Here is a 21,738-nt window from a genome sequence, read left to right as displayed (position 1 = left end):
GATTGCCCCGCTGACAACTCCACTGAAGACCTTTTGGTTCGGTGCAAAAGGAGAATCGTGTGTTCTTAGCAAGCAGCGGTCCATCAATTTTCACCACCATCACGATTTCATGCCTCTGATGAAGCCATATCTTGCCCTGGTACATCTGAGTCTCTAAGGGGCCACTGGACACCAGCTCTATCTCCACATCAACTATGCAAACAATATCAGTCACCCTATCATGGACTCAAACACCTGCCCATGTTCCAAAATAATTTATGCAGTTCTCACTCAACAGTGTCTTTCTGCTCTTTGCACTGAACAGCTGATAAGCACTACACTGAAACAGCTTGGAAATAATCTCTCTTGGTATACCAACATTTCTTCTCCTGTGTAATGTTGATCTGTTCCATAGGAAATAAGATTGTCCTCAGCCTTTTCAGTTGTAGCTCCGAGCTTTGCCTGCCAGAGGAAGTTATGGGGATGCCTTCTTTGTTAATAATTTGAAGGTTCTGCAGAACTCTTCATTTTTAGAGGGCTTTTTGTAGAATGAACATGGTTTGCAGATATTCCATTTTATCAGTGGGGAGGATGATCATTTTTGGCAAGCAGTTAAAGGTTTTTAGCCTATGTTTAATGGTGTGTTTTATTAAACTGTTCCTAAACCTCTTTGGGACCCACTTTTAGGTGGAAAAGTAAGTTATGAAAATTCCAAATAAATAATAAACATTCAGAAATTCCACAGAACAAATGTCAGAATCTTCTGTGGTTGTCTTGGAAGTTACTATTTTACAAGAGCTCCAAAACTTTACAAGGAGAGTCCCCAGTGAAATAAGGGAATGAGCAGAAAATCTGAAGTTGTTCAACAGGTGTCAAACTCACAGCCCTCCAGATGTTATGGACTACAGCATGATGCTGGCAGGGGATGATGGGAACTGTAGTCCATAACATCTGGAGGGCCGTGTTGTTATAATCTATTACTACTGATGGCATGGTCCTTCTGCCTCTCTTGCATACACTGGAGCTCAGCTCAACTTAGAAATGTCAGAGTGGACCTTTTGCGTTTCAAGAACTCTTTACTGTTTTGACACACCTGCAGTTACTCCAGTCTGAGCCCACTGAAATGAATGGGCTTAGAAGACTGAAGCAACTCTCCTTGAAACGGCACTGTTACCTGATGGTGAAATACCCCTTTAGGCTTACAGGTGCTGCCGGGCCCTTCCTGCCTATCCGCTAGGTGGCAGCAACAGCCCGGGTTTTGCCGAGGAAGGGTTCCCTTCCCTTGGCACCCTGCCCAGGGCAGCAGAGGTTCAGCGGCGGGTGTCAGCAGCTGGCAGGGCGCCAGCTGGCAAAAGGCACGGCCCATAACTCCTGGCCGCGAAGGCGATTCCCTGGCAGAATTCTTCACGGGGAAAGGCGGGAGGCGCCGTCCAGCAGGTCGCTTTGTGCAACGGCATCAAACGCTCCCGGGGGCTTCTTCTTCCCCTTCAAGTTTCCTTTCACTTTCATTTGACGCCTGCCAGGGCAATGGGGGCGAGGACCTGGGAACACGCAGGCAGACACGTGCCCTCTTCCCCCATTCTCGCCTAAGGGGAAAGAGAAAGAGTCTGGGAACCGGGGGGGGGGGGCGGGGGCGCGCGTCAAAACAGCCCAATCCTACAATCTATTGGAAGGATTCTGGTTCGTCCAAGGCATAACAGACGGACACCTCCAAGCCTGAGCTACCAAGCCCACCGTGCCTGCTTGCAATGGCGAGGCAAGTCACGCAACTCTTGGGGCTCAGGGGATGCCCCCCTCCCACGCTCCTCGTCCTCGTCCCTCTCTCGGACACCAGAGACAAGGGGGCAATGCCGGAGGCCACTGCCGAGAAGGGGAAGGAATGGGGACCAGGGAAGCCCCTTGCGTGCATCACCTGCCTGTCAGGCAGAAGTGCAGCAGGTTCAGCTTTCCCCATCTCCACCTAGCTTTGTTGGGGAAAGCTTCGCCTGGCAGGCCGCTCTTCCAGGACAGCGTGTCTGTAGAGATGGCAGTGCTTCTGGGCAGGACGAGAAGCCCCCAGCTTCCAGGCTGTGCCCCCAGCCCAGCAGGACGGGTGCATGCCAGCCTAGCGTTCTTTGCCCTGCGGAGGTGGGGGGGGGGGGGTGAGAGAGAGAACGGAGAGACCCGGGCGGGCGCGGCCCGAGGGAGGGCTGTGGGGCCGGGCCGGGAAAAGCTTTGCCAATCGGGTCTGGAATCGAGAGCAGGGGGCGGGACAGGAAAGCAAGGAAAGCGAAGGGGAGCCGCCGCTGTCGAGCTGTCCGGAGAGCAGCCCCGAGGCGGCGACAGGCGGCCCTGAGGTTCGACAGGCGCGGGTGGCGGGGCCGCAGTGCCAGGCAAGCCTCCCCTCCGCGGAAAGGGCCTCCGGGCACACGGGCCAGTGGCGCTGCGGCGGCGGCGGCGGCGGCGGCTCCCCTCCACAAGCCAGGCGGCCGGGCAAAGCGCTTCCGGGAGCCCGAGCCAAAGCGCAGCCCCGCAGCCCGAGGGCGGCTCGGTGTGTGTGGCACTGCCCGCGCCGGAGAGGGCACCGTCTGCTGCCACGCACACGTGGCTCCGCCAGCCCGCCAACCTGTGGGCGCAGCGCTCGGGGGCCCGGCGGCCGGGCCGGGCCCAGAGTTTGGCCCCGCTGGCAGGCTCCAGGATGTCCTCCTACTCGCCCGCTTCCCCGGAGGAGTGCCGCTCGCCGGTGGGGCTGGACTGCTGCAGCTGCTGCCTGGACCTGGCCAACCGCAGCGGCCTGGAGGAGGGGCCCCTGGGCTGCAACAACAACCTGGGCAGCCCCTTCCAGCAGCTCCGGGAGCAGCTGGTCTACGAGAACCTCAACGCCGACAAGCTGAACCGCATCATGCGCCAAGACTCCCTGGAGCCGGTGGTGCGGGACCCCTGCTACCTGCTCAACCAGGGCATCTGCAACCGCAACATCGACCAGACGCTGCTGTCCATCCTCCTGTTCTTCCACAGGTGGGTGGGCGGGGGTAGACGTGGGTGCTGGGTGCCATGCCGGGTCAGACCCCTTGGGGCAAGCCTTTACCACTGGGCTGGGGCAAGGCAGCAGCTGCTGCAGTGGACCCGAGGGAGGGGGTCTTCACCTTCAGGCTGAAGGGCAAGATTGGCCTAACCTTTGAGTGAGCAGTGGGGGGCGGGGGCTGTAGAACCCAGGCCTACAAGGCTGTTGGTGGTGCGCTGCTGCGTTTGGGCTCTCTGGTCTGGAAACTGTGGACCTCTTGGCCAGCACCAACCGCAATATTGACTGGTGCAGTTTTCCCTTTAGTGCGGTGCCCATCTGTGCGGAAGAGCCTGTGCCAGTTTTAGGGCATCCTGGCAGCAGTGGTAGCTGCCCTCAGAGAGGCTTTGCTGGACCTGTTGAAGCTGAGGAGTTCTCATCAGCTTGGGGGGTTTCATTGCAAGGGGTGGGCATTGCCAGGTCTTGGCAGTGGGTTAGGGCTTCAGGGGTCCTGAAATGCTGGGGAGGGGGAGTGGAATCAAGTGCTCTGCGCTGCAGAACCAGGTGGCTCTAGAGGATCCCTGTGGGTGATAAGTGACAGATTCCCCCCTCCCTCAGTCATTATTTTGGAGAGAGTTCCACCCCACCCCACCCCCCACCCCCCGTGCATAGGACACTTCCTTCTGAGGAGCAGGCAAGTGGCACAGCCAGGTTTTTCTTTCTCAGAAAAGGGGAACTTGCTTTTGTTGCTACTGTAGAGATTCCAGGAAACAACCTTTGCCAAGAGCCTGGACATAAAAAAGTGTCCTGTCCCTTTAACAGAGGCATAATAGAGCATTATTTACCAAGTCCTGATACTTAGCCTGCCCATTTCCACGTATTAAAAGAGGCAAGAGGCAAGACATTTTTTTCTCCCATGACTGTGGGCACCTGTTATGTGAAGGTGCTGCAGGAAAGCTGTAGAGGATATTTCCTCTCTCCAAGTGAGCTTTTGGGCATGTGTGTTCTGTAACAACGCCTGTGTGGAAATTGCTGGGTGGGAGTTTCTTGAGCCTCCAGTGGTGGCATCCAGCTAAATGGGCACATGTCTGCACACTCGCCATAAAACTCTGGGCACCTGCCTGCTTGCAAACCTGCAGCCATCTCCCTCTGCTGCCTAGAATGCAACATCCACGCCTGCAGTCAGCTTCCCACTGGGATGTTGGCAACCAGAGATTCACGCTTGCACCCATGTGTCACGCTTAGGTGGTGGTGCGCATGCCTGCCCACACGCCTCCTCTAGTAGCTGGCGCACGTGTCTTCACGTGTGCAGCACAAGTCCTGTGGATGCCGGTTGGAGGGGGCGGTGCTGAGAGGCAAGCGGGGACTGCAACAGGCTGTTGAAAATGAGAGAACCAACCCTTTCTGGCCTTACATAAGGACCTGGGAGGGGCTGAAACACAAGGTGCATTCCAATAAGTGCTGATGTTGTGTGAGCACAAGGCGGGCGCTGGCCTTGCCTGTAGCCAAAACAACAGCAAAGGAAAACGAAATGGAGCCAGCGTGGCAAAGTCGTCCTGCTTCTGCCATTTCTTCAGAGGCAGCCGATGCCACACTGGCCTCCCAGGGAAGCAAATGCTGCCTGTGTGCCCAGGCCAGCTGCATCCATGTGTATGCACCAGAGGGGCTACTGATTTGGGTTGGTAGATTGTATGGGGAAGCAGCGCCCCTTCCTTTCTGTGCAAAAGGTAGGAGAGGGTGGTGGTTGTTTGGTTTGGATAAGACAGGGGTGTCCAACTCTGGTGTCCGAGATGTTCATGGACTGTGATTCCCATCAGCCCCTGCCAGCCAATTGGCCATGCTGGCAGGGACTGATGGGAATCGTAGTTCATGAACATCTGGGGCACCAGTGTTGGACACCCCTGGGATAAGAGTTGTAGACCAAGCAGATAAAGACTCCCCCTCCACCTTTGTTATTTTCCCCACACAGGTGTATCCAACCAGGGTTACCAATCTCCAGGTGGGGCCTGGAGTTTCAGGTAGATTCCAGTCCACTAGCACCTTAGAGACCCACAAGATGTTCAGGGTATAAATTTTCCACAGTTAGAGCTTTCTTATCAAGTCCCTACGTTGTGACTCTCGAAAGCAAAAATCTTGTTGGTCTTTCAAAGTGCTATTGGAATCAAATCTAGCTGTCCCACTGCAGGCTAACACAGCAATCCTCTGTCACTGTCTTCATGGAACCACAGCTGATCTCCAGGTTATACAGAGCAAATGGCATCACAGCCTTGCTGAGCTTCCTTGCAGTCAATGCTCCCAAATCTCCAGGAACTGACCAGGCAGGAGCTGGCAACCCACAGGCATGGGGGAGACAGATTCTAGTGAGAGGCAGCTGCTTCCATCTGGGTCTCTTTTCTTTCCAGGGCTAGGCACCATTTGCAAAGTGCCGCTCCTTGGGACACAGACCAAACATTAGCCCCTTAGGGGTTTTTTTGTTGCCAGACTGCAGGCTCCCCATGGTAACGGAGGCTCTGTCCCGGGCTGATGATATACCTCTTCAGTTTTACATCGCAGGCTGCCATCCAGAGGCCATTTCCAGGGCACATTCTTTTAACTGCTAGGACACTTGCTTGGAAGTAATAGTTACACTCTGCCGCATACTAATCAGGCCTCATTTGGAACACTGTGTCCGGATGAGGAAGCAAAGGTTTAAGAGAGGGCGGCAAAGACATTGGAGTGTTTGGCAAATGCATCCTCTGAAGAAAGGGCGAACTTGGTATGCTTATCCTGGGGAAGAGAAGACACAGGAAGTGATGTGGTTGTGCCTTTTAACTAGCTGAAGAGGCTGTCCCAGGCAGAGGCGTAGCTATAAGGGGAAAGGGGGGGTGTGTGCCGTGCACCAGGCACATGCCAGTGAGGGCAGAAAATCACCCCCAACCCCTTCCCCCCTCGCCTCGCCAGGTCTGGCCCCACCTCACCAGCATGGCCTGCTTTCAGCCGACAGAAAAAGATTAGTGGGCGGGGGGGGGGGCGCCCGGGCACCATTTTGCCCTGGGCACCATTCCTCCCCCTACGCCCCTGGTCCCAGGCAGTAGGGCAGAAGCTTGGTCTCTGATGCTCTAGGAAGGAAGACTAGAAATTTTTTTGTGCTGGCAAGTCACATCTAACTTACAGAGACCTCACTGGGGGTTTCAGGGCAGGAGATATTCAGAGGTGGTTTGCCATTGCCTGCCTCCGTGTCACAAGCTAGGTGTTTCCTGGAGGTTGCCTATCCAAATACTAACCCTGCTTAGCTTGTGAGATCTGATGAGATCAGACTAGCCTGGCCTATCCAAGTCAGGGCTAGATTGGATGTGCCTAAGTCACAGAAGGGTGGGTTTTGGTTGAATGCAAGGAGCAGATTCCTAGTCCTGAGAAGCAGTAGAGCCAGTTCTCTCTTCAGGAGTGAGGTGGCTCTCCCTCCCTGGAGGTCTTCAACTAAAAACTGAGCAGCCATTGGTGAGAAATGCTCTAACTCAGGCCCTTTCCGCACATGCAGACTAATGCACATTCAATCAGTGGTGGGATCCAAAATTTTTAATAACAGGTTCCGATGGTGGTGGGATTCAAACAGTAGTGCCGCTGCACACATACACCTCCAGTCCCTATAGGGCAGGGAGGTTGCTTTAGTAACCCCTTCTCGGCACTCAGAAAAAATTAGTTCTAGAGAAGTGGTGAGAACTGGTTGGATCCCACCTCTGCATTCAATCCATTTTCACAATTGTTTGCAAGTTGATGTTGCTATTTCGCACAGTAAAATTCCACTTCAAAGTGCATTGAAGGCTGATTGAAAGTGCATTATTCTGCATGTGTGGAAGGGGCCTCAGTATTTCCTACCCTGGGTCTAAAGGGCTGAGAAGGCCTCCTCCTGCTCTAGGGCTCTAAGACAGGTGGTCTGAATGCCTGTTTGCCATGAAACCTAAATGGAAACATCCTGTTTGGAGACAGAGTGCCCCCCAAAGACATGTGGCTCTTCTATATTTCCAACTGGGGAGGGGCTCCTAGCATATCAAAGGAACAACCTGATATTGACTAGCCACACCCTGCCCCACTGGAAACAGCAAAGCATTTTACATGGGAGGCTGTCAATCATTGCCCCCTCCACCCCCTTTTAGACATCCAGGCTGATGGGGAATTTTGGAAGATTCAAAGACATACACGTTGTGTTGTGGTGTTTTGGTTGGTCTTAATAAAAGGTTTGGCAGCATAGTCTTTGCTTTGGGTTTTTGCTGTCTACCAACAAGACGTACCGGGAAAATGGCATCGGGGGCAACAGTTGCTCCAGGGCACCCGGCAGCCCCGCCAGGCTGCTCCTTCAGCCTCTGCCAGCTGAAGGAGCAGCCTGGTGATGTCGGTCCAAGGGGTAGCCTCTATATGACCCAGTGGGGGGCACCTGGTGTCAATTGACTCCCCACCACATGTTCCCCTGGCAGATACACCACTGCAGTGCCTTCTTTGTTTAGAATATTGTTGAATATCTGATATGGCATACAAACTGTTGGGAGGATTGTAGCCGTCCCGAGCCTACTTGGGCAGGGGGTGGAGTGGGGAGTATACGTTGAAAATATAACTAAACTATAAAAATATAACTAAAATATAACTAAAAAATATAACTAGAAAATATAACTAAAAAATAACTAAATGCATTGGGGAGGGGGCTGCGGTCTCCAGTCATGGGGTAGTGCTCTGTACTGTCAGTTCTTAGCAGCTTCTTGGAAACTGAAGAGAGGTATCCTGCATGGCACATTGTCATGTGGTTAGAGGCACCACATGGTAAGCTCTCATGCAGCCTCTCCATGGCTTCTGGTTATAAGAATCCACCTTTGTCAGGGTCTGATGGCCGCATCCCTAAGAGACGTGGGCCCGGTCTTCTGCACCCAGCTCTCTGGATCGCCTCACTGCAGGCACCCTGAATTGTAGCTGGCCTGGCTCTGTGAGAGAGAAGCTGCAGTTTTCCCTTGGGGCTGGAAAGAGGAAAGAGGGAACTCAGCTAACAATCCCTTGTCCAGGGTGACTAAGAAGAACCACCAGCTGCTCTGCCCTGTCAGGCACTTGTGACTGTCTGGATTGAAAGGCAGAAGAAGAGCTGGTAAGAAAGAATGGCATGAAGAGGGCGCTTGCCCCTGAGGACCTGCTTTGTGGTCTTTCCTGAGCCTTCTGTGGCAGGAACAACCTGGGCAGGGTGAGGCATAGCTGACGTAGGGCAGCCAGGTTGAGACTTGATCACTCTGATCACTCTGGCTCCGATGTCTTTTCAGACCTGTTCATTTATGCTTGTGACGGAGTTGGATTTATATTCCCCCCCTTTCTCTCCTATAGGAGACTCAAAGGGGCTTACAGACTCCTTTCCCTTCCCCCCTCACAACAAACACCCTGTGAGGTAGGTGGGGCTGAGAGAGCTGTGACTAGCCCAAGGTCACCCACCTGGCGTGTGTGGGAGTGCACAGGCTAATCTGAATTCCCCAGATAAGCCTCCACAGCTCAGGCGGCAGAGCGGGGAATCAAACCCGGTTCCTCTAGATTAGAACGCACCTCATCTTAACCACTACGCCACTGCTGATGAAAATACATGGCCTGCCACTTCTCAGTATAGGTGAGATTTGTACTGTACTTTTGTTTGTGGACTCTGTGCTCATCCAAGGCTAGTGAATGACTTGAGATGTGCTCAGACTGCAGACTTGCCTGTGTTCAGCCATTTTGTTCTCTATGCCATCTTTCCACCCCAAAGGGCCCCCAAAGTGGCAAACATCAAGGCATTAAAACATTCAAAACATTGAAGTGCATTTAAAAGGTATATATACATTCAACAATACCATAAAAACATAGGCGTGTAAACACAACACTATCAGGAGAAGAGGTCTAATAAGAATTTTCTGGGGGTGTGTCAAACATTCACCTTCTGATGGAAGATCATTTCAGAGGGACACAGAAAATCTCACTGGTGAAGAAGTGCCCAAGTTAGCCATGATGAGATCCAGACGAGGAGATTCCTGGGTAAGGCCTGCCTCCCCAGCAGTAGCACCTCCGTTTTGCTGGGATTGAGTTTCAGCCTGTTAGCCCTCATTCATTCCAAAACTGCCTCCGGACACCTGTTCAAATCTGAGTACGTGGTGAACTGTTCCGAGGCAGCACATCTCTGTGGAATCTTCCAGGCGATGATGCCCCACACACATGACCGGCTGAAGGCTGTAGAATGACTTGTGGAGAGACTGTGGGCTCTTTGATCCAGCAGTCTTGACACTTGACTCTTTAAATTGTCGGGCAGTGGGATGGTGGAACATGTTTAGGACATTAGCAATCCTAAAGAGAGGATGCAGATTATCCCCACTTGCAGCCCTGGCTTTTATTTACGGTACTATTATAGGACTTGTAATAAGGCTTCGTGTTTGGTATTGGGGTGAGTAGAAGCTTGTGTGTGGAAGAATGCATGCGTGTGCATGCAGTAAGAACTTATAAAGTTATATACGGGGCACTAGGCATTGTGGAGGGACACTGAAACAAAATGCAATCCAAATTATGTCTTCAGAACATTCAATATGTTGGTTGGAGGAGTCTGCCTGATTTTTGTACATCTTGTACTCTGGGAGAGAAGTCCAGACACTGCAAGATGGCTCTCAGTGAACAGAACTGTGAAAGCAGACTTGGCTTCCCTGCCAGAAGTACTTTCTGACCATTGAACCTGCTCTTTGAAGAAGCCCAATAGGACTGGATTAGAGCAAACAAACCATGAAAACAGCCTGACCACGGCTTGTGTTTGGAAAAGCATGTAGCTTCTCAGGTTCCAAAAGCCAGTGGTGCAGTTAAGCCCTTAGAGAAGGTTGAGGTTTGTATATGGAATGAAGACCTGCTGGATAATGTCCCTGCTGAACGTTCACTCCCGGAAGGAGCAAACTGTCTTGGAACCAGGCAGCTAGTAATAGAACAAGCGGCCTGGCTTTTATCCAGCAGAGGAATCAGAAGTCCCTCCACAGTGTTTGTGGCATTTGTTTTGGTAACCTGTTGGAGCAGTTCTGGCATCTCACTGGATTTGCAGACTTGGCAAGAACCAACAAGATTTGCCAGCCTTCTCCTGCCTGAATTACTCTGTGGCTGCCTCTTGAGGAGGGCGGAAGTGGGAACTGTTGTAGGAGGGATAGTGGAATATACCTTGTTCACCTTTGTTTCCATATGAGGCAGGCGAGAAACAGAAAGTAGATCCTAGCTGAATTATGTTCCTGCCTGCTAAATCAACAACCAATGGTTTGTAGCCCTGGCCAAGCAAGATCAGGCACATTAGCTCACTTTCTAAATGCCCAAATATAGTTTACTAAGTTTAAGCCACACAGCCCTGTATCCCCCTCAGAGATTAGGCCTCAGTTTCCCCTGCAACACTATGCCAGGCCCAGGTATGCAGCAATCCCCTAAAAGGATGAGGACATGGTGGCTCCCCATATACAATGAATTCGTTTCTTTAAAACCAAAACCAAACAGTTCTTGTAAAAACTAAGTTACAATTTTGTATCAAGAAAAGCTGGATTCTGCTTGGTATATAAATTACATCTATTTGGCAGTGTTTCTTCTTACAATGGAGAGCGAGGCAGACTGCTATAAAGGGCAGTGCGTCCTGCCCCCTGAATATCCATCTAAAATAACATTGCTACTCGAAATGGAGTTGCACCCATTTAAGTCAATGGATTTAAAGAAGTATAAACTTACTTAGATTTTGCTCTGTAAATATATGAAACTGCCTTCGTTTGAGTCAGCGCATTGGTCTGCCTAGCTCAGTATGGTCTGCTTTGACCAGCAGGAACAATCTGTGGTCTCAAACAAAGGTGGGCCTTCCTTTTTCAGCACTTGCCCCGTGACAGGAGGGGCTTTTTTGTTCTGTTGTGTTATTTTGCAATCAAGTCACATCTGATTTATGGCGACCCCATCAAGTTTTCAAGGCAAGAGATATTCAGAGGTGGTTTGCCATTTCTTGCCACCATGTCTCAACCCTGGTATTCTTTGGAGCTCTCCCACCTGAATACTAGCCCTGCTTAGTAGCTGAGATCTGATGAGATCAGACTAACCTGGGCTATCCAGGAGCACCCCAGGACACAGTGCACTGGAAGTGCGAGAGACTGAACTTGGGATCTGCTGCATACAAGGCGAATGAGAAGGCATGGCATATTGGTTCAATTCTGGCCACTTTCATTCAGAAGGAAACTGGGGAAGTGAGTGCAGAGCTGCAGCCAGGAAAGTGGGCATCAAATTATATCTGTAGCCCCTTACAGACCAGTACAGTTACACCCTGAAGCACAGGTGTCAAACTCACGGCCCTCCAGATGTTATGGACTACAGGTCCCATGGCAGGGGATGATGGGAACTGTAGTCCATAACATCTGGAGGGCCGCGAGTTTGACACCTGTGCCCTAAAGCAACCAGCGCCAAGCTAGATGCAGCTGTAATCTATCAAACTATCAAGCAGCTTTGCAGGTGCTTGCATTCTGCCACTGAGCCACAGTCGCTTGCTATTTGGACTCTGCTGTAGCTTCCAAGATCACCGATGCATTCACAAACTTATTTTTTCTTTTGCAGCTATTGCCCACATGGGCAAACTGGGAAGTTAAAAAAATGGCCCAGGTGAAAGCCAGGCTGAGTGGCCCCATGTTGCTACAAGCAAGCGCCACGTGGACACTCAGCTCTGGCCAAGGCAGTATTGGCTCATCCATTGCTGTCTCCTGCACCACCAACACAGCAGCACAAGAGGAGGTGGCAACAGATGAGCCAATAAAATCTCAAGTACGTCCAGCCAGGCCTGAATCTTGAATCTGCTTGCTCCTACCGGTAGCTGCCAGCAACTTTCCAGGGTAGTGACCACCAGGAACATTCCCTGTAAGTTAAAAGGACTAGAACTTTGATTTTTAAGAAGAAAGAAAATGGCAGCTAATCTTCCAGGACACTGAATTTTGTTTTGAGCACGGTGTAGTAGTTAAGAGCAGGTGGACTCTAATCTGGAGTTTGATTCCCCACTCCTCCACATGAGCGGCAGACTCTAATCTGGTGAATCAGATTTGTTTTCGCACTCCTACATTCCTGCTGGGTGATCTTTGGCTAGTCACAGTTCTTCGGAACTCTTTCAGCCTCACCTTCCTCACAAGGTGTCTGTTGTGAGGAGAGGAAGGGAAAAGAGCTTGTAAGCCACCTTGAGTCTCCTTACAGGAGAGAAAGGGAAGGGTTTAAATCCAAACTCTTCTTCTATTAATTAACTCTACAGCAAGATTGCAAAATCCAAGTCTGTCTGTACCTGGCTGAGGTCCAAGTCTATAGCTATTTTTTAGAAAAAGGTTGAAGTAAGTAAAAGTGCACAGAAAATAAACAAAACATTCAACCAACACAAGGTCAGCATCTCTGTAGCGCCCAAAGTGGCTATTAATATGAGGCTTTCCTGAGGCACATTTGGCTGGGACCCTTGCTGCCAGTGGGCTCTAGTCAGCCTCTGGACAGTGGCTTTGCCCCCCAGTGACCCAGAACTTGCTGTCCATCTTGGGCAGGTGGGAATCTCCAAACCTTGCTTCCTCCTGTTTCTCTTGGAGTCCTAGTCCATCCTCCTTTCACAGGAAACTTGTGGAGGAGAAGAAGCGGTTTAGTCTTCAGGAGGTAGAGGACAGTTTGCCAGAATTGCTGTGGGTGGTGACTCACTCAAAGCCTGGCAGAGCCCCATGGGGCAACCAGTCTGCTCTTACTCAACTGGAGAGCAACCTATGGAAAATGCATACTAAGCGCTTGCACCTGCAGTCAGCCTAATTGGCCTTCTTTATCCTGGGGTGCCTTCACTTGGTGCAAAAATTCAAGTTCTTGAGTTTGTCAGTCAACCCTGGGAGATGCAAAGGTCAGTGCATGCGGAGCCACAATGAGAGAAATGGAAGAGAACCTCTTACCCTTGCAGAGAAATATCTCCCCCCTCCCAAAAAAGCCTATCTGTGCTTATGGCCCTCTAGTTCCCACCAAACATCATTAGGAAACAGCAGGCACCAGCCCCTCCACTGGCCAGGCCTGAAAATCAGACACACAGAAGAGAAGCAGATGTCCTGCTGTGGTTCCCGTTCAGCCTAGCACAGGGGCCTGCAACCTGGGGCTCTCCAGATGTTCATGGACTACAATTCCCATCAGCCCCTGCCAGCATGGCCAATTGGGATTTGTAGTCCATTAACATCTAGAGAGCTGCAGGTTGCAGAACCCTGACCTAGCACAAGCCCCCATGGTGAAGAAGATTCCCCACCACTTCCACCCCATCAGTCCCAGAACCACTGAAGAGGCACCTTAAAGTCTAGCCATTTTTCAGCCTAGCATTAAGGTTCTCCGGATTAAAGGTGTGGCTTGCTGCATCCATCCCCTGTGCCCAGGGCAAACCCTCATTGTAGGTTCCAGTCTGAAGTGGAAGGGAACAGTCCAGTGACAAGTGAGCATTGAAGCTGTCACAATGGATAGACTTCTGGGGGTCATCCACCAACTGCACATACTAAAAGGACTGAACCTCGGATAGCTGTGGATATTAGCTGGTGACGGCACTACGCCTGAAGTACTAGCTCAGGGGTCTGCAACCTGCGGCTCTCCAGATGTTCATGGACTACAAATCCAATTGGCCATGCTGGCAGGGGCTGATGGGAATTGTAGTCCATGAACATCTGGAGAGCGTAGGTTGCAGACCCCTGTACCAGCTATTCTCTCTGACAGCACTTTCCATATCAAGAAGAGGCACAGGGGTGGTTTTTCCCAGAGCTGTAACCTGGGAGGCTGCCATGGAGATTTACTGGGTAACCTTGGGCCACTCACACACCCTTAGCCTAACCTACTTCACAATGTTGTTGTGAAGATAAATGGGAGGCGAGGAGCATGATGTAAGCAGTTTTGGGTCCCCCAATGGAGAGAAAGGTGAGGTATAAATGAAATAAATAATGAGGGGGCTAACGCTGCCCCCCTTTCCCCTGTCTCGTCCTCCCTCCCACAAAAATGTTTCAGGTAATGTAATTATTACTATGGCTTTCTTTCTTGGGAAAAGTCAGTCTGAAGTATCTCTGTTGAAGCTCAAGATGTCCCCCCTCTAATTTCTTGATGCAGTTAAGGCACTGAAGCGAGGCTACCCTCAGTATTTTGGGCTGGTGTCAACTTTTCCTCCAGAGATGAGAAGCCATTTGCAGAATAGTGGGGTCTTTTCCTCAGATTTGTAGGGTTAACTGCAAGTGCAGCCTGCGATGAACAGAATTTGGGAGTTTTGGATGCTCCTTCCCTGTACAAGCAAGAGCAGAAGATGTCTTTGCTGCCTCTCAAAGAATCTCAATTCGGGCAAACTGAGTGTCTGAAGTGACTGGAAGAACCAAGTGGTGCTGGGTAGGGAAAATGCTGCTTGTCCAAATGCCTTTCCCTTAGCTGGGGAGAGTTGTCGTAGCCAGGGAGTTGCTGGCAGCACCGTTCTTATTCCAGGCTCCTTTTCCTCTGCCCAGTTTTGCCTAGGGAGGCAGAAAGGGAAGCGAGAGGAATGCTGTGCATCCTTCTCTAGAGCTGGTCCTTCTATGTGTCTTTGGCCAACCCAAATCATGCGATGGAACCAACCTCACTGGCCTGGGTTCCCCAGCCTAGTCAGGTCTCAGAAGCTAAGCAGGGTCAGCCCTGGTTAGTATTTGGACAAGAGACCACAGAGCAAGTCCAAGGTTTCTACACAGAGGCAGGCAACAGGATGTCTCTTGCTTTGAAACCCCTTCAGGGCTGCCATAAATTAACTACGGCTTGACAGCGCTTTCCGACACCACTGCCTCGCTAAACTCCCCCTCCCCCATGCGTGCCTTTGGCTGACCCCAGCATATCCAGACTCTCCCACAGGGGTTGGCTGCACTCTGCCGAAATAGCCTGCGAGTCTCTGCTCTGTTTAGGTGCCTAAAAGGTTTTCCTTGCACACAGTGCTGCTGAGCTCCGGAGGAGTCCCATTGATGATGCAGATAAAAGACCTCTTTGAGGGAGGGCCAGAGGAAGGAGCACAGCTGCTGCTGCAAAACAAAGCAGGCTTCCTCTTCCCCCCCAGAAGCTACTTTGCGGCAGCGGCAGGAAAGGAGCCCGGCCCAGTGCTAAGGAGCACAAGGCAGCCATGCTTTGGAGGCCCCTCCTGGCTGTGCGCTGGCGTGCCAGCAACCCAAGAACTGGGAGTACTGCCAAGGCCTCTATCAAAGGGAGCAGCCGCCCAGCAGCTGGAAATGGGAGCCTGCCAGCAGGCAGAGTCCCCGCCGCAGACGCAAGCAGGGAAAAATAACCAGCCAGGAGAGGCAGGGTCTGATTTGGGAGGGGCACAGACACCCTGGCTGCCCCCACGGTTAGCACCAAGAGGCGAGCGGAGAGTAAGTTATTAATAGCAGCCATCATTATGCAGCACTTTTGCAAATGCCTTATCTTGGCTGCCCTCACAGCACCACCCACGTGGGAGCTGATAACTAGTCCTGTTTGACAAAGCGGGGGAACTAAGGCCCCGTGGGAGTAAGTTATGCACATGTGAACAGGGTTTGGAGCCTCAGTCTGCATCCCACAGGTCCAAGTCTAGCGATAGCCACTGGGTCTGCCATGACCATAGACTTCCTGTTGGAAGTCCCCACCAACTTGACATGCACACAAAGGTTGCTGGGAAAGGAGACGTATGGCTGCAGCTCTGATAGTTGCCCAAAAGATTTCACCACTGCTGTGATGCTGAGATGGGGCGAATCTGGCTCTCGGGCTCTGTTCCTAGCCACTGCGCAGCTCTGAAAGGTGCAGAAAGGTCCTGCCATTTAGGAAAGTGGTGTGAGAAGCAGCCCTGGCCTTTTAATTTGGGCTCCCTGCCCGGGCTTCTCTGCAGCCCTTCCGAGCAGGAGATTCTGGCAGCCATTACCTGGTGTTGCTTCCCTTCCTCCTTGCTCTCCTGCAGCTTAGAGGAAATACATCCACTGTTTCCCACGCCACCATAGAGCTTTCAGAGCGCCTTCCTGCCATTCAGCAGAACTGTGGATTGGACTGTTGTTATGATCTAAGAGGGGGGGGGGGGGGGGCTAGGGGCAAAGAGTGACTGTTTCTGGAAACACACGCCTTTCTGTCCTGTTGGCTTCCTTGGCCTGTCTCTTGGTTTCCTAGGCCAAAGGGAAAAGAGGCCACTTCTTGCATAGGGCAATGTATACCCTACTAGAATTGTGAATGCATGCAAAGGTAGCATATTTGTGAGAATGAATGTGTAGCTTGCAGCACCGTGCAATCTTATTTATTTTATTTCATCAATTTTATCCTGCCTCTTTCATCAGAGGGGACCCAAGTGGCTTACATCGTTCTCTTTTCCTCCATTTAATCTTCACAACAGCCCTGTGAGCTGGTCAAGCTGAGTCGCTGTGACTGGCCCAAGGTCAACCAACAAACTCCCATGGCAGAGTGTGGATTTGAACTTGGCTTTCCCAAATTCTCATCCAACACTTTAGCCACTACTACACACTGGCTCTGAACTGCAGTTAGGATCCTCTGTGACATTGCAAGAGTTCAGGGTGTATAATTTCTTTGATTGCAACCAGCTTCTCAGCGGCACTGCTAAAACAGTGTCTGTGCAGCTACATGGTGGGTGGCTATATGTTCTTTTTGAGAGTCAGTGTGGTGTCGTGGTTAAGAGCAGGTGGATTCTAATCTGGAGAACTAGGTTTGATTCCCCACTCCTCCACCTGAGTGGCAGAAGCTTATCTGGTGAACCAGATGTGTTTCGGCACTCCTACATTCTTGCCGCTGAGAAAGGTGGGGTATAAATCTAACCTGCAGGGTGAAAGAAGACCTTGGGCTAGTCACAGTCCTCTCAGAACTCTCTCAGCCCCACTCTCTCACAAGGTATTTGTTGTGGGGAGAGGAAGGGAAAGGAGCTTGTAAGCCACCTTGAGTCTCCTTACAGGAGAGAAAGGTGGGGTATAAATCCAAACTCTTCTTCTACCCAGAAATCCAAAAAAGTATGCCAGTTTATGTGCTGGTTGTTGCTCTGGAAACCCAGCTGTTTCCACGTGCCACGAAACCACGAATTTATTCGGCATTTTGCGGCAGTCAACCGGTTATAAACCTGCCTTTGAGTGAATGAGACCGTCAGAGGCTGGGATCTTCGCTATGCAAAACGTGTGTTTATCACCAACCTATAGCCCTAGTTGCTCCGTGACTCACTGCACATGCAGCAAGTGACCGCCAGGGGTCACCCTTAACCATTGAGAGAAACCGGGCAGGAAGGCCCGTATTGGAACTGACGAAAGACGCAACAACATGTTTTGGTAACTTCTTATGTAATCTTAAGCTTCGACCTAGTTCTACGCTTGGGCGATACCTTGGATTTCTGGAACCAGACTCCGGTGCTGCAATGCCCTGGGCTGTGTATGCTGGAAACCGGGGCGGGGAGGGGTGTGTGTGTATTATTTGTGCACCATCCACTCGCAGGGCGCCCAGGAAGGCGCTTTTGGACACTGATGCGCTAATTGATTTGGCAACGTATCCGAGCTTTGCTCTCTGCAGCAGTTGTGACCGCTGCTGCCTGACGGCAGCCAAATCAATTAAACCGAGGCGCTGGGCTTTGCAGCGCCAAAGCGCTTTTACTCGGAAGCAATTTTCAGTGGCGTTTAGACAACTGCTTCGTATTTACAAATTTTTCCCAACGAAAGGTGGTGAGTTGTGCACAAAAGGACTGTGGTTCAGTGACAATACGTGATCTACATGCGGAAAGTCACGGCTTCCGTTTTTGGTGTTTCCAGATGCTGGAAAAACGTTTCCTCGGCCAGAGAGCTGCAGGTGGTGGTCACGGTAGCCAAAGCGGAGCTGACTGGGCTCTTGGTTAGAATAGTCCGGAAGCCTTTAGGAGTCCGCATAGTCTGGTGGCATCCCCAAAAACATGGGATCTTGAACTTTAGCAGGTGTTCAAAAAGACTTCTCTGACAGAACGCCTGCAAAATTAAGTGGTCCCAGTCCGACCTAGTAGCAGGCCTTTGGTGTGCATATCAGGTAGAGAGGTGCCCGCCTACATTCACCAGGGGACCAACCTTGCTCTGCGCATCGGGTGACTTTTCTGTTTGTCCAGGCCCAGGGGATATGACAGGAGGTCAAGCGTGTGTCTCTCTGGCTATTCTCCCTTTATCTTCCATCAGGCTTCTGTAAAACCGAGCGAGCCCACTGAAGCCAAATGGTCTCCTCCAGAAATATAAATAAAAAAGGATTCTGGGGGCCTTGCTACAATTATATTCTAACATCACATTTTAGTGGCGTAGAGAACCCACCCTGTCAGATGTATACAGCGGGTCCTCCTATGCTGGCTTTTATCTTGAAGGGAAAAAAATCTAACCTGCAGGGTGAAAGATCCTCAAAATGCAAAGAACACAAGGTTTACATTGCTTATTGTATACTATGCAATATAAAGTAGAATTTAAGCTGTCGTTATAAAAAATGCAAAGTGGGATGCACAGGCACCATTCACAGTAGTAATCACTGGAGAGACTTTTAATTTCGCCAAATTCGGGACCGCTAATAATGGTCTCCATAAGCTTAACGGCCTTTCGGAGCGCAACGCCCGGCAGCCGCATTCCTGAGCTGTGCCAAGCATATTTGTTCGCTGTTTGCACAAGGGCGGGGGGGGGGGGAGGGCCTCGCGGGGAGCGCGCCGGCGCGTTGTTCGCTTTGCCTGTAAGGGGCGGGGCTTATTCGTATTCATGCCTGACACCATGTGACGTCTGGCCGCCTCCCCTATATAAGAAAAGCGGGCGGGGAAAGAGGCGCAGTCGCTTCGGTAGGTTTGCTCGGGCGTTGCTTTGTCCGCTCCGTGAGGCCACCAGTCCAATCCAGCCCAGGCAGCCCGTGGCTATGAGCACCGGCATGTACCAGTCCCCGATGGAGGTGGCTGTTTACCAGCTGCACAATTTCTCCATCTCCTTCTTCTCGTCCCTACTGGGCGGGGATGTGGTCTCAGTCAAGCTGGACAACAGGTAGCGCGCAGGAGACGCGGGAAGGGGGGGGGGGTGTTTGGCTGACAGCCAGCCCGGCTGCAGCTGTTTTGGGGCGAGGGGCTTGCAGCCATTTGTCTCTGTGCCCGTCGGGTCCGCTAACCCCCGGCCTTCTTTGTCTTCTTGCAGCGCGTCGGGGGCCAGCGTGGTCGCTATCGACAACAAGATCGAGCAAGCGATGGTAAGTCTGCCTTGGAGAGGAGAGGAGAGGAAGGGAGGGGTCGTCCTTTGTTCGACGCCTGCACTTGGCCAAGCCGCATTGCAGCCCCTCCGCCTGTAGCCAGGGCAGCCTCCCCTTTAGGGAAGGAAGGGCGGCTGAAGCTGACTGCAATCGCCTTGCTAAGCCAAGAGGTTTGGGGCCGGGGTTCCCCCTGCAACCTTTGCCTTCTTCCACAATTGTCAGAAAAAAGGCTGTGCAGCAAACCCTCGAGGCTCTGAACTGTGTCTTCAAATCTAGAAACCGGCAGCGTCCTAGAGGTCGTGTGCACAGGGTTGGTTGATGGCTTACTAATTAAACCAGCCCCTGCAGTTTCAAACCGTGGGTACTGAGGGTGGCTGGAAAACCCCGACTGATTTCATTCCTTTATTTAAAATAGTGGTGAAGGTCCAGAGCCATTATAAAAAACAAGGGAACAGCTATTAAGTCTTCATTCAAATTGACTGGTGCCTGTTTGAGGGAAGCAGTAAAGCATAGGTGTCAAACTTGCGGCCCTCCAGATGTAATGGACTACAGTTCCCATAATCCCCTGCCTGCATCATGCTGGCAGGGGATGATGGGAACTGTAGTCCATAACATCTGGAGTGCCACGAGTTTGACACCTGTGCTGTAAAGGTTCTGCCAAAGTATCCCCAGTTAATAACACTGGCTTGAGGGTCTTCCTGTGAGGTGTCCCTTCCATCTTACTGAGAAACAGGGTTCTTGTCCAGCTCGGGTTGTAGATGGGCGCTTTAGGATACCTATGGTACCCACCTACCCCCCCGCCCCCTACAAGGCCCCCTAGCTACTGGTCTTCAAATCCTTGGCTCAGTGTGAACCTGGTCTTTTAGTGATCGACAACACTTTTATATCCTGTCCTTTCTCCAAGAGGACAGGTTGGTGTGCCTGGCTCTCCTCCTCCTTTTTTTCACCTCACCACAGCCCTCTTGAGGTAGACTAGACTGAGAGAATGATTGGACCAACCCTGGTCTGAGAAAGGCTCACCTGGGCTGAAGCCCACCCTGTTCCACACCAGGTGTCCTAATGCTCCGGTCTGAATGAATTTGGGGGCAGACGATCCTAATCAACACCCGTACCCTTTGTTTCTCTTTAAGAACAACTCTGGAAGAAGGTATGGGTGGATGCTGTTTACTCACCTGTGCACACTTTTTGTCCTTTGCAGGATCTAGTCAAGAACCACCTGATGTATGCAGTGAGGGAGGAAGTGGAGATTCTGAAAGAGCAGATTAAAGAGCTGGTGGAGAAGAACTCCCAGCTGGAGCGAGAGAACAGCCTCCTGAAGAACCTGGCCAGCCCGGAGCAGCTGGAGAAGTTCCAGTCCCGGCTGCCGCTGGAGATGCCCTCGCCAATACCTGAAAAGCAGAGCCGAGGAGCAGCTGCCCCAGCCCAGCACTTTGGAGGCTCTGCGGTGTAAGGTGGCTCTGTCCTTGGGGTGGGCAGAGCCACAGAACATTTTCTACTTAATCTCCTCCTGAGCGGTTTCCTCATCTCTCTTTTGGAGGATTCTGGCTAGGCGAGAGCAGCTGCTGGAATGACGCCCTAAAATGGGGCTGGTTAATTCCTGGCGGGCTGACTTGGGTTGGCCAAAGACTGTCTCTTGAAGTCAAGAGTGCCAGGGAGGGGAGCCCTGCACAGCCAAGCAACCCTGCCCGACGGAGCTGCAGGCTTGCCACGCGTTCCCTCCCTTCTCACATCCTTCTGAAGAGGACAATGTGCTGGGGAAAGGGCCTTCCGTCCACTGGCACGAGACTGTTGTTTGGAAGAAGAGAGCTGTTGTTTAAAAAGCAGAAAGAGAGGAGGCTGCCTCTCCTCCCAGCCCATGGATGGAGAACAGCTTGCTCGGCCTGGACGCTCAACTATTCGGGGATTACAGAACTGTGTATTTGTGCAGCGTGGGCCCTGTTTTCCTGCTACCGGAAGTGCAGAACTGCTTTCTGAACAGACTTGCACACTCCCACCTGCATGGAGCAGGGCTTGCAAGGATTCAGACTGGAAATTAAAATGTAGTGCCATTGCATGGAAACAGAGCGGGTGGTGGGCTGAGCCCACCTGGAAATATTGACACAGACAACCCTTATGGGAGGAGGGGCTTGGTGCCAGCTGCCGTACCTGTCCCCAGGTGGACCCTGGTCCATGATGCTGAGGCCAGATCGAGGGCAAGGCAGTGGTGGGTCAAGGATAGTGGGGGGTGGGGGTGGGGGCGGCAAGAGGAGTCATTGGCTGGCTCAGGGAGCTGCCTCCCCTCCTCCAGGATGGGATCTCGCTTGTTTGTCACATTCTCTAACTGATGGTGTAAATCCTAAGACACTGCAATAAAAGCTAAGTTTTGTATAAATACATATAAGGTTTCTGTTCTTATTGAGGTGGGGGAGTCCGGAGATCAGGAGTGCTGTGCAGGCATAGAGATGGGAATCAAACCAAGCAGAAGTGGAAATAACAGGGTGGGGGGAGATGCAGAAATCAGCACCCTCCTGAAGTTAAGGCTGCTGCCGTTTTCAATGTATCTGTATGGCCTGTTGTCCCAGTAGTAGGGCAGCCTAGGAATACTCACCAGTGAAGACATT

General features: G+C 51.7%; 1 protein-coding gene across 2 annotated transcripts; it reads left to right on the top strand.

Moving 5' to 3' along the window:
• The first annotated feature begins 2,259 nt into the window (after nucleotides 1-2,259).
• TSC22D3 (TSC22 domain family member 3) lies at nucleotides 2,260-21,513 on the top strand. Of its 2 annotated transcripts, none has more exons than XM_048514667.1 (3): nucleotides 2,260-2,976; nucleotides 19,087-19,138; nucleotides 20,337-21,513. In XM_048514667.1, the coding sequence occupies exons 1-3, from the start codon at nucleotides 2,657-2,659 to the stop codon at nucleotides 20,586-20,588; spliced, it is 624 nt and encodes a 207-aa protein (XP_048370624.1). In that variant the 5' UTR covers nucleotides 2,260-2,656; the 3' UTR covers nucleotides 20,589-21,513. The 2 variants fall into 2 exon arrangements, with proteins under 2 accessions (XP_048370624.1, XP_048370625.1); XM_048514668.1 differs by lacking the exon at nucleotides 2,260-2,976 and adding an exon at nucleotides 18,719-18,939.
• Nucleotides 21,514-21,738: the final 225 nt, after the last annotated feature.

This window comes from Sphaerodactylus townsendi, linkage group LG13, assembly GCF_021028975.2.
Source record: "Sphaerodactylus townsendi isolate TG3544 linkage group LG13, MPM_Stown_v2.3, whole genome shotgun sequence".
Lineage (NCBI taxonomy): Eukaryota > Metazoa > Chordata > Lepidosauria > Squamata > Sphaerodactylidae > Sphaerodactylus > Sphaerodactylus townsendi.
The sequence above is the reverse complement of the archived record's forward strand: the minus strand, read 5'-3'. Positions and strand labels throughout refer to the sequence as shown.